Below are 14,508 nucleotides of genomic sequence, written 5' to 3'. Positions count from 1 at the left end.
CAGGTTATTTTTTGGGGAGAGGGGGTCACAAAAATAAAATATAACAGTTGAGACCAGAACATAAGGACAAGACTGTAGAGAGCTGATGTGCATCACTCAAAAAACACAAAAAGAAAGTTTGGTGTTTTCAGTGTGTTCGTAGTACGTTTATCCTTGCAGTACATTTGATGTTCAGTTGAGGTTTATGCTTGAGATCTTTTTTAAATGTCTGTGCTTGTGCACAGACATTTAAGACATATGTGACACATGTGCGAGTCACACGTGTGTGTGTGTGTGTGGTACTTGTGTGTGTGCTTAGCGGATGGGTGCCTTCAGGGCAGCATCCACCTCCTCCTCAGGCCGCAGGGTATGCCACTGGGCAACAGGACGTCTGGGATTGGCCAACATGTCTGACCAATGGCGTAGCCCCACTCCTGTGGCTCCGAAGCCAATGAAACACTTCCCAATGGCGTCGTTGCTGCCCAGCTTGTCGTAGTCGTACACAGTGATTATCACCTGGATTTTCTACATGGTAGAAGAGTAGACAGAAGACAAACTATTAAAAATACTCCAAAGTCAGATGCTCTGGATAAGAGCGTCTGCTAAATGACTAAATGTAATGTTCAAAGTACACATGAAATAGAAGTGTAAGAAGCGCATTAAATGACAAATGTAATTGTCAAACAATAAGAGATGTTTGGACTTGCAGAACATTGTAGCTTCCTGTGTTTATTACAAAGCTTCATGTGCTAATGTTCTATTGTTTGGGCACTGTATGGGTATTACATAGCAGTGGGATACCTGGATCTGAGAGAATGGTATCTCGAAGCTGAAGCTCTCGTTGAAGTAGGGGTTCAGAGTGTTCTGTTTCACTGACGTCTTCTTCTTCTTCAGACGTTTGCCTTGGTGCTGCAACACCACCTTTACAAAAGGATCTAGAGAGAGAGAGAGAGAGAGAGAGCGAGAGAGAGAAAAGCGATTGTTTCAGTGTCTCCTGCTTGAACAACAGCGAGGTACTGTCTGTCAGGATCATAACTGTTGTTGATCATTGTTTCTAGAAGGTCACCTGACAAGCCTCCCACATCCATCTTCTTTAGGTTCTTGGCCTCCATGACATTGACGGTGAGCTTGCCAGACGTTGGAACATAACGCAACGAAATACAGATGTCACCCAGCTTCTCATCCTGCCAGGGAAAATACCATACAAACACAATGTTTATGTTGAGTAGACTGACATGACAAGACATGGAGAAAACTGAGCGACGAACAGACAAACATTTTACCTCCTCTTTCTCTCCTCCAACCAGATCTCTCCATTCGTGGAGGGGTTGTGCCAGGTCCACGCTGTTCATGGGGATCTTGATCTCTCCGATCACGTCATGCTTCCCAAAGCGGTCAAAGTCAAATACCTGTAAGACCAGAGTCTGACCACCCAAATCATTGTAGGCGATCTGCGGGAGAGAGGCAGCAGAGAATGAGGTCACGTCAGGTCCGACCTGAACACTGCAGCAAGCTCAGATCCACAATCCACTTCCCAAATGAGAACGACACTGACCTTGAAGGTGAAGGTCTCGTTGAAGACGGGACAGAGGTTCTTGCGCTGGACTTTGGTCTCAAACTTCTTCTTCTTGTCAGGGAGCATGTACACTTTGACGTAGGGATCGGAGGTGCCACCCATGTCCATGGCTGCCAGGTCCTGTGCCTGTAGGATGCCCACGACGAGCTGGCAAGGGAGGGGGACAGAGATGATGGTGGCACGAAAAACGATTTGGTACACATTTGATGTTTTAAGGGCATCATGGTTTGTGTCCTGATTTGAGGTTTACTTTGAGATTATTATGAGCTTGACATGCTCTATGTAGAGACATACCTGATTGTCAGTGAAGCTGTAGTCCAGGGTAAACTCCAGTTTTCCAAAGTTCTCCTGTTCCTTCTCTTCCTCTCCATCCTTCTTCTCCCCACCCTAGAGGACAGTGGGAAAGTAAGTCAGGCTTGTTTTAGAGACAAAATGTTTTTTTACACTGTTGTGGGAAATTGATTATGGGACAGCGAGGCAAACCAGGGAGGGTTACACCAGGTCAGATTTTGGGGCCTAAAATGGCTGACTACTATCTGTGCAGTTAATAAACTATGCACAGTTAATAAACTCCACTTAATAAACTAGATTTAACCAGAACAAGAGAAAGTATGGTGGAGGAATTGGGTTGGCAAACTTAGTATGGGAAAGGAATTTGTATCCTGAGTATAATAGGCTGTTGTTGCTCAACAGTGTATTGTAGACTCAATCAATTGGATAGGCCTGTAATAGGCTGTTGAAAGATATTTTGAGACTACTTTTTTACTACTTTCCTTGGACGTCTGTTTTTGACAACAACACTTGACATAATATATAGCATTTTCCCCATGAAGTGTTTAATATGATTTAGTAAATAGAAATCAACAAGTGATCAGGTCAAGGGACAGACAGACAACAGACAGCCTTTCTCCTCTTACCCCTTCGCCATCCTCTCCATCCTTGTCCTTCTTTCTCCTGCCTCTTCCTCCCTTCCTCTCCCTGACTTTCTTGGGCTTCTTGCCCTTGTTGATGCACTTCTTGTAGATGCAGAAGCCCAGGCACGCCACCAGGGCCAGCACCACCACCACGATGGCCCCTATCGCCCACATGGGCACTGGGAAGTAGAGATGACAGGACCGGAGGGAGGAGGATACAAGTTAAGAAAGCTTCTGGGATAATCGACTCTCTTTCTCCCTCAAATGTGACAGAGATGCAGGGGTGGAGGGTGGGGGCGGGGTTGGGGGGGGGGGGGGGGTTGTTGAGCATGATTGAGAGAAGGAAACAGGGGGATCACATGACTGAGAAAATGAACTTACTTTTCAGTTTATGGTCTGTGAGGCAAAGTGGCAGGGTAGAGGTTAAATGAAAAGGAGGAAGGATCAGGTGAAATGAAATGACACTTTTATGATAACATTTCACATGACATTACATCCAGTACTTTTCTTCTGCCCTGTATTTGTCTACTGGGAACACTTACTTGGCATGTGGGTCAGCTCGTTAAAGAACTTGTTCTTCATGTTCATGAAGTTATGGTTCGAGTGGTGTGAAGGAGGTGGGGGTGGGGCAGGCTCTTCCTCCTCCTTGGCGGCCCGACGGGCCCGTGGAACAGAACTGGCCAATCGCATCGCAATTCTGCCAGAGGGTGGAGGATATTAATACTCTACATTGTTTCTCCGCCATCTTCTTCAACTGTACGTTTTTACATTTGAGAAGCAGCTTGAGGGTGAAACAGCTGGTGTTAGTTTATGCCTCTTGTTACCTTCTAGTATCCTTAAGGCGGAGGCATAACAGTTTATCTGTCTGTTGGTTTGTGGATGAGCACCCTTTAACCTTAGACTGACTTACTTTATGGATTAATGTGTCTATTTCTCTCCTTCTATCCCTCCTTCTCCCATTTACCCCTCCTATTTTTTGTCTTTCTCTCCATCCCTCTGACTGTTTCTCTCCATCCCTCTGACCGCTCATCATAGCCCAGCTGTTACTGCTTTACCTCTTCCAATCTGTCGCCCTATTGTGACATTGCTATGATTTTGTTTCCCTACCCTAATCTGCAGCTTCACATTCTCTGTTCTCTCTTCTCTCTATCTCCCTCTTCTCTCTATCTCTTCTCTCTATCTCCCTCTCTTTCTCTCTCCCATATTTCAACAATCTCGGATCTTTCTGTCACTCCACCCTCCCTTGCTCGCTACTTATCTTCCTTCTTCCTCTATAAACATTTCTCTCTCCTTGTTTCCTTTTATTTCAAAGTCATGTCCCTCTCTTCTTTCACTTTGCCTCTCACCACTCATTCTCTTATGTTTCAATCCTTCTTTTCACAACCCTCCTCCCTCTCTTTCTGTATTGCTGTCGCCCTTCCCCCTTCTCTGTGATAGCGTGCGTGTGTCGATGCACAGTAAAACTCATTCCTTTGCCTACTGTGTCCATTCATAATCCCCTGACTTCATGACACAGTACACACACATGCACTCACTTGCATGCACGCACACACATTTACGTCAGACATCCATCTGTAAGTGTTACACATGCACCACACACAGACACACAAACTCTTTTACATCACAGATCCATACAGAACATTTACATACACAAATATGCGCACACAATTACAAAAACACACATGCTCTCCTGTTCCTTTCTTTCTTTCTCACTTTCTTTCTTTCTCTCTCTCTCTATCTCTATCTCTCTCTGCACAGGGACGTAACAAGATTATTTGCCAAAGGTAATCCAAAAATCCCAGAGATTACGCAAATTAGGGCCCCTCCATTTGCCCCACCCCCGCCCACTGTTAGCTGTTGTTAACCACCACAGTATCATCCATTGGAGATTTGATCCATCACACCCATCATATTCCCATAATTTGATCTCGCTCATGGAGTTAGCCGTATCATTTGTCCTTAAACCTTGCAGATAAGGGTCTGTGCAGAGGATTACAGAGGCAAAGAGCTGTATAGGAGTGGAGAAGGGGACCCACAGTCTACTAATAGGCCTGTGACATCAGAAGTGAAGGTCAGATATGGGAGGGCCTAACTGAGGGTTGGAATGGTTGAGTAAGCAACATATGGGCAGACGGAATTTGTTCTTCCACAACAGTCCTACCGGTCTGACTTGGGCTAAGCTCCTCTGGGAGGCAGAGGGTGTAGCTTCAGAGCTCCCAGATTAATGATGCTAGATAAGTGTGTCACTGATTACCACAGAGTCTATCATTCACGCCTGCTGGCATGTGGTAAATAAGGAGAATACTCTCCTTCCGGTCTCGGCAAATTATGAGTATGTTAACGTTGAGGGATAAATGTTAATCGGAATGTAGTTATTTGTATTGGTGAAAGAAGTGTGATCCTGTCAGTGGAATGGCTGATGGAAAGAAGGTTTATTAATGCTTATACAATGACTATACAATTACCTGTGTATAGTCAGTTGGTTTTGTAGTCTGGTGTCCAGATTGGAGGTGAACAGCAGGCAGCGGGATTTTGAGACTAAAGAGACTAAGCCCTGAGGTGAACTAAAGTATCATTATATATGCTCTGCCTGAATATTTACCTGAATATTTAACAACAATCCGTCTAGGGAATCACTAGTAGTGAATGGGTTTTATTTACTAGACCTTGTGTTGTAGTGAATGCACTGTTATCCTACAAAGTTCTGTTAAACAGCAGGATTTAACAGCTTACCAAACAACCTACAATGTAGCAAATTGCAGTCCTTTAAATTATTTATTTAATTATTATACGATGGTTGTCAAATACTAATTTAGACGGGAAATGATAGAGCAAGATATCTGAGAAAAAGCTGAGCAGACAAATAAACCTACATGACTTGAGACATAATGGATGTTTGTCCTTTGGAAGGACTATAAAATAATTGAGATATAAATATGTATACAAATTAAATTTGCTTAAATCACAAATATTATTATCAATAAAACATTCACATACAGCATTCAGCAACTTCCGACCAGGTAAAACAGCACAACATGCATAAACTCTATATGTAGGCTATGTCTCTTTGTGTCATTGTGTCAGGGAGATATGTTGAGAACTTCAACTCCCATGTCACCAATATCTTCACTATGACAAAGAAAAGGCCAGCCAATTTTACAATCCCAAAGGAGTCATCCCTCAATCACTATGTAGCCAGTGGAAAGGTTTCATCAACATCTACAAGGGATTGACTAAACAAATTAGAATTTGCACAGACAGTAACATACATAACACTCACCCTATATTCAGATATTTTCTTCCTTGTCTTGTTTGTAATGCAATTCTGGACACCTCCAAAGTGGTTGGAGAGAACTGTTGTGCACCACCCTCTCTCTCTCTCCCTCCCTACCCGTTGCTCAGTTAATCTATGTTAATAGCCTTCTGCCAACTGCTTACCATCCACCTTCTCATCCATTGCTCTCTCTCTCTCTCTCTCTCTCTCTCTCTCTCTCTCTCTCTCTCTCTCTCTCTCTCTCTCGCTCAATCTATGTGCACTTGCACTTTCTCATCCAAAGCACACGGGTCACCAAAACCCGAGTTCTCTTAATCTTTCAATCCCGGACTATAGTATCTTAGACGTATGATGGGTTACTTTGATATTTTATTGTTTCCCTTCTCCCAGGGCATTTTACATTTTTCGAAGAGATCTAGTGTCTCTATTTAGTACAGTATTTTTCTGCAATTCAAAAAACAGGAACATGAATCTAGAAAATAACAAACATTTATGGTCTGTTACTGTAAAATATATCTCACTTAATTTCAGTTTCCTCCAGTTTCCAGTTATCCTGCTGATTAACCAGAAATTTGTCCACTGTATTTTCGGTCCAGTAACTTTTCACCCTTTGGCCCTATTTCCTTTTTGCCCATTTCTTCGTTTTGTCCAATTGTGAGGAAATCCTGGGCTTTATTGCCATCAGTTAAGTTATAAATGCAAAACTATTTCACAACAGAGCCAAACCCAAACAATTATGTAAAATATAAACATTTTAAAAGTTTGGCTGTAAGATCTTTCAGGACTGAATGGGACTTTCCCATAAAGAATTGGCGCCCCTGTGTGGTTATGGCAGGTAATAAAGTGGGTAAAGTCTCAAATCATGGCTTATAGGTTTACATTGATTCTGTACCTCTCTTCATCCACCACTCCTCCACTAAGTGTGTCTCCTGCTGTATCACTTTGTTCCACCAAAATAAACTAGGTTGGAAACCAAACCATGTGCAAGCTATGGTTTGTTTGCTCTGGATGATGGGTCTGGCCACCCTCCCAGTCAAACAAATTTCCCTTTTTTGGGTCAATCACAACCGTTTATCTGATTAAGGGGTGGATTCAGTATGACTGTACTTGCCGTTGAGGCTATTGTAAAAAATAACAAGACTTCTCTCTTGACTGTCTGTTTCTATCCAATTCAAGTCATATTTCAGAAACAATAAATGCCAAAAAGGCTGCAGCTCAAAATGTGTATTGAGTAAAACACACTATAGCATACCACCAATACAACAATCCAGATGACAACACATCACTCAGTAACATCAAACCATTAAAACATTCAGGGAATTGTATACAGGTAAATATATAAGTTAAAAATAACACTACAAACGGGTGAAATTTTCCAGGAATCTGAAGGTCCTAATGATCTGAAGTTTAGCACAGGGTGTGCTTGTCGAACAGGTATTCGGCCATCTTGTTGTTGTGTGCGTCCATCTTGGTGAGGTTGGTGATGTGGTCTCCCAGCTTCTTCATGGCATCCACCTGCTCATTCAGGTAGTCGGTCTCCAGGAAGTCACACAGCTAGAAGGAAACACCCAGAGAACAGGGATTAGACAGGGGACAGGAACAAACACTACACATTCAGGCACTTCTGTGACAATAGAAAGCAGTTTAAGACCAGGTATAGTGGAACTTACATGTGGGTCTCCCTTATCAGAAGCCACCTTGTGGAGGTCGAGAAGGGCCTGGTTGACGTTCTTCTCCAGCTGCAGGGCACACCTCATGGCCTCCAGCCCGCTGCCCCACTCATCTCTCTCTGGTTTCTACATCAGAAATAAAACGGGATCAGCACTTGTGTTTATTTGTTGAGATGATAATTCATTCAAAGTAGTGTTATAGAGTTGTGCCATATTTGTTACAATTAAAGACTGTGTGCTTGTTTGTTTTTTTACACACCAATTTTATTCCTAAGAAGTAAAATGTGAAATAACTTAGACTGCCCTGTTAACATGGTGTGTATGTGTGGAGGGGTAATGGATAACCTTTACCTTGATGTCCTGTAGGGAGATGCATCCCCCTCTCTTATTCTGGAAAGACATGAGCTTGTCGCCATGCTCACGTTCTTCCTCGCTGTTCTCCTTGAAGAACTTTGAGAATCCTTGGAGAGCCACGTCATCACGGGAGAAGTAAAAAGCCTGGCAGACAATGAAAAATAGATAAGAGTTGAGGCTGTTAAACATGTCTCATTCAGTGACTGTTCAGTCATGATTACTAAACTGACAACAAAAATAGTAAGCCTGACACAGCACTTTCATTGAAGAATATCTACCACTTTTACTATAACTTTTAATAAACCTTCAAAAATAAGTTAGATTTTTTGACGGAGCCGAAGCACATGTCCGCGACCCTCTTCACACCCCTGTGTCCCACCAGTTGAGAAACAGTGGCCTAAAGCATAGGCTGTATGAAACAACCAGTAGATGGCAGTCCAACGTCACATGGAGCACAAACAACACAATAAATTATTTAGGTTAATTGATAATATTCTTACCATTGAAGTGTAGGTGTAGGAGGCAAAAAGCTCCAAGTTGACCATGCGATTGATGGCAGCTTCGCATTCCCGGTGATAGTTCTGGCGGATCTGAGACTCCATTTCGGCTGGTTTTCTTGTCAAAACGTGCAATTAAAAAAAAATCGGCTTTGAGGATGAAGTTCCGTTCAATCACTGTTGAGGCAAGAATCTTCGATGTCTTCGGTGCGCTATGAATTGAAGGACTAGTTGTCTCAATTTATTGGTCCCGAAAGAACGCGTCAGGAAATAGGCGGGATCATTAAATGACTTCACTTTGCAAAATACCTGGAAACACTCCACCTGTTATTACAATCCTCACCTGACCTCACCTGTCTCAAGTTGGTTTTTTAAGTTTTTTTTTTTTAAATAATATATGGTGTGGAATATAACTCAATCAATAGGCTACCACAACTAACATGAGCATCAGTGACGACTAGGCCTAATGGTTTTCACCTATCTTCACGATAACCCAACCCTGCACTATGATTGCATGAAATTACATCATATAGCCTATTTTATTGTTGGGCCTATATGTTTAACTTGGAGACCTGTTCAGTTGTTATAAATTAGATTGTTGATTTAAACTGTGAAACTTCACCAAATGTGTGAAGAAGTCCATGCCAATGTCAGTTTTAGTGGTTTGTGGACATTAGTGCATCTTCTCTCTGTGTGTGGTACCATGACATTACTTTTTCCGTGTTGTTATAGCCTAGTTGAAATTCTAGGAATTGATGCTACAATTAAGGGTGTTTCCTCACTGTCACCTGTAACACGACCTAGGCTAATGTGCCGACTCGAGCAAATCCACATTTCTTTGCTGTGTCATGGTCAGTGACTCAGCATCTCGAAGTCCAATAGCCTACCATTTCAGAGCTATTTCCTTATTGGATCCCCATGTTGCCGAAACATGTTTTTGTTTTGTTTTTAGGCTACACACCTACGCTGAGTATTATTCTCGTATTTGTCTGCCTTGGTAGGTAGGCTACTTTACCTAATTGGATTAGGCTCCGTTGAATAAAAAGATAATCAATAGCCTACCTCAGACATACAAAATGTGTAATGACAATCCTCAAAATATATTCCAAATATAATCAATGATCCAGATATAATAATGATGAACTCATATTCCAATTGTATGATTATGCACCAAGATGTGACTGTGTCTGTGAAACTGAGAAATATGCCTTGCTCAGGAGAATGTATCTTTTAGTGAGGAGAAGAATGCAATAAAGTCAGCCTACTGGCAGGGAGGGGTGTGCGGGGTGATATGATTTGCTGCAGAGAGCTCTTTGACGTCAAGGCTGGTGAGAGGTACCAGATGGCGGAGGCGGGATGACCACACTATGGGACAAGGAGAGAATACAATGGGCCTCACAACTCGAGAGTGAGAGTCAACACCAGGAGATGAGAACAAGATTCATTCGACCATGGAGAATGTATCCCTTTGCATCTGGACATCAGACCTTTGGGTCTAGTCCGCCCACCTTGAATGGCCTGGTCTGCCCCCCCTTTGGATCTAGACTGAGACACCTTGGTGTGTTGTATTCATTGTTTGATTGCATAATTTCTTATCAATAAACTACAAAGAACTTGGTCTGGCATTTAACCTTGTATTAGGGTTAGGGTTCACCCAAATTAGAACAACGCAACAAATGTTGGCTCATAATATCAAAATACTGTTTGCAGACACATTGCACTTCTGATCCTCAATTATCAGCACCTGGCCTATGCTAGCCTTCACAAGTGGTGTGGAATGAATGGATTGAAAGTGGTGCTAAGTGCACATTATCAGAATGTTGCCGTGATCATGTATTTTTTTTCCCCCCTATTTCCTTATATGTCAAACAGCTAGGACTAGCTGGAACATCTTCGTCTTGATAAAGACTTTAAAAAAAAAAAGTCTTGCTCAGACATAACCTAACTTATGAACCAAGCTTGTCCTCCCATATGTGCTTTGCGTTCTCCCTCTCCTGGCTGTGCAGCCAGTCTTTAAGGAGCTGGAGCAGGTGTACTGCCTACTGACACATCTGGATTCTTTACAGAGGACAACTGTTCAAAGGGTGAAGTTGAGGGTGGTTGTGCATATGTATGTTATAAAATTATTCCTTCGGAAATATTCTTTAACATGGGGTTTGTAAATCTCCTGCTTCTGTTCGAAACAATTTGTCTGCATTTCTGTTCGAAACCAATCATTTATTAGCATAATGACTAAATGTAGTAGCCCAATAATTCTGAAAAGCTAAATAAAGCACTGAAACTGATCCAGCTCAAAATGTTTAATCAGTCACTTGCATCAGAGGAATTAAAGCAAAACAAGCTTGATACAACATGCATGGCAGTGAAAAACACTTGAGTGGGCAGAAATGAGGGTGAACATTGTACTGCCAAAGATGCACAGATACACTTCTCTATTCATTACCAAAATAGGATGAAGCTGATGTCTGTGAGCTAGAGAGATTAGCTCTGGCTCCCCAGGGTGTGCTTGTCGAACAGGTACTCGGCCATCTTGTTGTTTTGGGCGTCCATCTTGGTGAGGTTGGTGATGTGGTCTCCCAGCTTCTTGATGGCCTCCACCTGCTCATTCAGGTAGTGGGTCTCCAGGAAGTCACACAGCTAGAAGGAAACACCCAGAGAACAGGGATTAGACAGGGGACAGGAACAAACACCACACATTCAGGCACTTCTGTGACAATAGAAAGCAGTTTAAGACCAGTATAGTGGAACTTACATGTGGGTCTCCCTTAGCAGAAGCCACCTTGTGGAGGTCGAGAAGGGCCTGGTTGACGTTCTTCTCCAGCTGCAGGGCACACTGCATGGCCTCCAGCCCGCTGCCCCACTCATCTCTCTCTGGTTTCTGCAAATAAACAGGGTCAGCACTTAGTATACTTGATTTTTTATTACATGAAATCAAAAGTCTAGGACCTTGTTTCTTCACACACGTATTTTGATCCCTAAATCAATAATGGTTACACTACCTTGATGTCCTGCAGGAAGATACGTCCCCCTCTCTGATTCTGGAAAGACATGAGCTTGTCGCCATGCTCGCGCTCCTCATCGCTGTTCTCCTTGAAGAACTTTGAGAATCCTTGGAGAGCCACATCGTCACGGGAGAAGTAAAAGGCCTACAGTAGAGAAAAAACACAATATTGTTGTCAACAGCGGTTAAACATGACTCATCCAGTATGGCAAGTTAACGTTTGACAACGCTCCCACTAAGCACGACACAGCATTCCACTGAAGATAAATAATGTTTCTGCGAACATAATCTTTCTTCGAATGCCACTTGTATACAAACACCCGTCTGTTAGTTAGCCTACATAGCCAAGAAAGATAAATGAAATATTTTGTTGTGAGATTGACTTGTCCCCATCGGTATAGCGTGGAACAAAATAGTCCGAAATAGGCTATTCTTTACCATTGAAGTGTAGGTATAAGACGCAAAAAGCTCCATGTTGATCATACGATTGATAGCAGCTTCGCAATCGCGGTGGTAGTTCTGGCGGATCTGAGACTCCATTTTGGCTGGTTTTGTTTTCTTATCAAAAACGTACAATAAAAAAATAGATTCAAACTATTTTGCTAGTAGTGTTGAAGTAAAGGTAGAAATACGAGTTCCGGAATGTTCAGATATTTTGGCTTGGAAGATGAAGTTCCGTTCAATCACTGTTGAAGCAAGAACCTTCGATGTCTTCTCGGCGCTGTGTGAAGTAGAGAAAATGAAGTCTGTATTTATGTATTCCTGAAAGAAAGCGTCAGTAAAATCGTTGCAAACAGCATAGCCAATCAAATCGAGCGTTCATTGGATAAAAGGCGGGGTTTTGAATTACGTCATTTTACACATGACCGGGGAAAAGGTTAACATGATTTTAATGACTTGGAGAATAAACGTGTGCAACTGCGGACTATTCCAGTATAAATGCATGTGAGATTCTTAGCCAACAAGGAAAGCAAAAGTATTATTATTCATATTCTGGATTGAGTAGTCATTCAATGACAAAGCTGTAAAGCAGCCATCCTTCCTATATTCCCATTCCTAAATTCCCATATCTGCTGACAAGCTACTTTTAGGGTAATGCACAGTTTTTCTAAATGAACACCACTACTATTTTACTTTTTCCTAACATGTTGGAGGTTAATAGGAATGTATATATGCAACAGTCTAACTTTCATCTTGTTCTGTTTACCAGCTAAATACTAAAATGTCCGATTTATGCGGTCGAACAGGAACGGACATGTGTATTCTTAATCTGTACTCAAAGGTTTGTCCCATGCTTTAACTTAATGCTACTGTGGCATATGACCTTGATACAGATGACTCAGCCAAACCAATTGCAGTTTTGAAAGAGTTTATGGTCTATAAGGTTTAATGTTTAACCAGGTTAAATTGTTAAAGTTGTGATTTATCATGTGATTTGTGAGCACAAAGTTGTGTGTAGCTTCGTGTTTTTCTATCAGTTGAGAATCTAAGAAATTACTGCAATTAAGGCTACTTCCCCACTGTGTTTTATGCGGAGTCACATGTAATATAACCGCACTCCCTTGTGCTGAGTCAGCCAAACATTTCTGCTGAGTCACTGTCAGTGACTCAGTATTCTTAGATTTCCAATGCCTTTCTCTTCCACGCTTCATATGTGGACGCTTCACTCCCTGGGGCATACCCGTGTTGCCTGGAAAATGCTGCCTTATGTTGAATTATTCTGTGCACTTCATCACACAGGCTGGGTATTTTAGAATCTGGAACATTTTCTCTTAATATATATCTTCAGATAAGGCCGATCATAGAATCAGAATCAGAATCAAAATCAGAAAGGGATTTATTCGCCATGAAAGTTTGCACAGACAAGGAATTTGCTTTGGCAGGAAGGTGCATACAATAAACATATACCTAAAATTTAAATATGTGGACTAACTATACTAAGGGTACATAAACTAGCAGTACTAAGTGGGATAAATATAAGTTGCCGTAAATTACAATATAAAAATACAAAAATACAAATATTACAAAAAATACAAATGTACAAGATACCATGTTGTGGTGCAGTGCAAAAGCAGTGTGTTTTAAGCAATAAGTCATTTGAGTCAGTGTGGTCCCTTGGCCTTGTTGAAGAGGCCAACAGCGGAAGGGAAGAAACTGTTTTTGTGGCGTGAGGTATTGGTCCTGATGGACCGCAGCCTTCTGCCGGAGGGGAGTGACTGAAACAGGGAGTGTCCAGGGTGGGAGGAGTCGGCCACAATCTTCCTCGCTCGCCTCAGGGTCCTCGAGGTGTGCAGGTCCTCGAGGGTAGGCAGATTGCAGCCAATCACCTTCTCAGCAGTACGGATGATACGCTGCAGTCTGCTCTTGTCCTTGGCAGTGGCAGCAGCGTACCAGACGGTGATGGAGGAGGTGAGGATGGACTCAATGATGGCTGAGTAGAAGTGCACCATCATTGTCTTTGGCAGGTTGAACTTCTTCAGCTGCCGAAGGAAGTACATCCTCTGTTGTGCTTTCTTGATGAGGGAGCTGATGTTCAGTTCCCACTTGAGGTCCTGGGAGAGGATAGTGCCCAGGAAGCGGAAGGACTCCACAGTGTTGACTGGGGAGTCACACAGGGTGATGGGGGTGAGTGGGGCTGTGTTCCTCCTGAAGTCCACAACCATCTCCACTGTCTTAAGAGCATTGAGCTCTAAGTTGTTCTGGCTGCACCAGGTCACCAGGTTGGCCGCTTCCCACCTATAATCAGACTCGTCTCCACCAGAGATGAGCCCAATAAGGGTGGTGTCGTCCGCAAACTTCAGGAGTTTGACGGACGGATGACTGGAGGTGCAACTGTTGGTGTACAGGGAGAAGAGCAGAGGAGAAAGGACGCAGCCCTGAGGTGATCCGGTGCTGATGGACCGGGAGTCAGAGACTTGTGTTCCCAGCTTAACGCACTGCTTCCTGTCAGACAGGAAGTCTGTGATCCACCTGCAGGTGGAATCAGGCACGTTCAGCTGGGAGAGCTTGTCCTGAAGCAGGGCGGGGATGATGGTGTTGAAGGCAGAGCTGAAGTCCACAAACAGGATCCTGGCATAGGATGCTGGGGAGTCCAGGTGCTGTAGGGTGAAGTGGAGGGCCATGTTAACTGCATCGTCCACAGACCTGTTGGCTCTGTAGGCAAACTGCAGGGGGTCCAGTAGAGGGTCAGTGATGGATTTAAGGTGTGCCAGCACCAGGCGCTCGAAAGACTTCATTACCACA

At 43.0% G+C, this 14,508-nt stretch overlaps 3 protein-coding genes across 3 annotated transcripts; all 3 read right to left on the bottom strand.

Moving 5' to 3' along the window:
* Window positions 1-294: 294 nt before the first annotated feature.
* On the bottom strand, window positions 295-3,159 carry syt5a (synaptotagmin Va). The gene is made up of 9 exons (XM_067233105.1): window positions 3,012-3,159; window positions 2,851-2,865; window positions 2,473-2,648; window positions 1,850-1,942; window positions 1,535-1,702; window positions 1,263-1,430; window positions 1,046-1,163; window positions 781-914; window positions 295-504 (listed from the first exon to the last, which is right to left on the bottom strand). Exons 1-9 carry the CDS (start codon window positions 3,157-3,159, stop codon window positions 295-297), a joined length of 1,230 nt encoding a protein of 409 aa, XP_067089206.1.
* A 3,095-nt stretch (window positions 3,160-6,254) lies between these two features.
* On the bottom strand, window positions 6,255-8,466 carry LOC136937745 (ferritin, middle subunit-like). The gene is made up of 4 exons (XM_067230889.1): window positions 8,268-8,466; window positions 7,765-7,911; window positions 7,414-7,539; window positions 6,255-7,297 (listed from the first exon to the last, which is right to left on the bottom strand). Exons 1-4 carry the CDS (start codon window positions 8,367-8,369, stop codon window positions 7,151-7,153), a joined length of 522 nt encoding a protein of 173 aa, XP_067086990.1. The 5' UTR covers window positions 8,370-8,466; the 3' UTR covers window positions 6,255-7,150.
* A 2,083-nt stretch (window positions 8,467-10,549) lies between these two features.
* Window positions 10,550-11,990, bottom strand: LOC136937729 (ferritin, middle subunit). The gene is made up of 4 exons (XM_067230887.1): window positions 11,704-11,990; window positions 11,264-11,410; window positions 11,017-11,142; window positions 10,550-10,901 (listed from the first exon to the last, which is right to left on the bottom strand). The coding sequence occupies exons 1-4, from the start codon at window positions 11,803-11,805 to the stop codon at window positions 10,746-10,748; spliced, it is 531 nt and encodes a 176-aa protein (XP_067086988.1). The 5' UTR covers window positions 11,806-11,990; the 3' UTR covers window positions 10,550-10,745.
* Window positions 11,991-14,508: the final 2,518 nt, after the last annotated feature.

This window comes from Osmerus mordax, chromosome 3 (assembly GCF_038355195.1).
Source record: "Osmerus mordax isolate fOsmMor3 chromosome 3, fOsmMor3.pri, whole genome shotgun sequence".
Classification (NCBI taxonomy): domain Eukaryota; kingdom Metazoa; phylum Chordata; class Actinopteri; order Osmeriformes; family Osmeridae; genus Osmerus; species Osmerus mordax.
This window is presented reverse-complemented; position numbering and strand designations above follow the sequence as displayed.

Coding starts and splice junctions, on each gene's coding strand:
- LOC136937745 (XM_067230889.1), bottom strand. CDS start 8,369: ATGGAGTCTCAGATCCGCCAGAACTATCACCGGGAATGCGAAGCTGCC. Junction 7,912..8,267: donor CCTACACCTACACTTCAATG/GTAAGAATATTA, acceptor ATTGTCTGCCAG/GCTTTTTACTTCTCCCGTGA. Junction 7,298..7,413: donor CTGATAAGGGAGACCCACAT/GTAAGTTCCACT, acceptor GTTTCCTTCTAG/CTGTGTGACTTCCTGGAGAC.
- syt5a (XM_067233105.1), bottom strand. CDS start 3,159: ATGCGATTGGCCAGTTCTGTTCCACGGGCCCGTCGGGCCGCCAAGGAG. Junction 1,943..2,472: donor ATGGAGAGGATGGCGAAGGG/GTAAGAGGAGAA, acceptor ACTGTCCTCTAG/GGTGGGGAGAAGAAGGATGG. Junction 1,431..1,534: donor ACGAGACCTTCACCTTCAAG/GTCAGTGTCGTT, acceptor TCTCTCCCGCAG/ATCGCCTACAATGATTTGGG.
- LOC136937729 (XM_067230887.1), bottom strand. CDS start 11,805: ATGGAGTCTCAGATCCGCCAGAACTACCACCGCGATTGCGAAGCTGCT. Junction 11,411..11,703: donor CTTATACCTACACTTCAATG/GTAAAGAATAGC, acceptor TCTCTACTGTAG/GCCTTTTACTTCTCCCGTGA. Junction 10,902..11,016: donor CTGCTAAGGGAGACCCACAT/GTAAGTTCCACT, acceptor GTTTCCTTCTAG/CTGTGTGACTTCCTGGAGAC.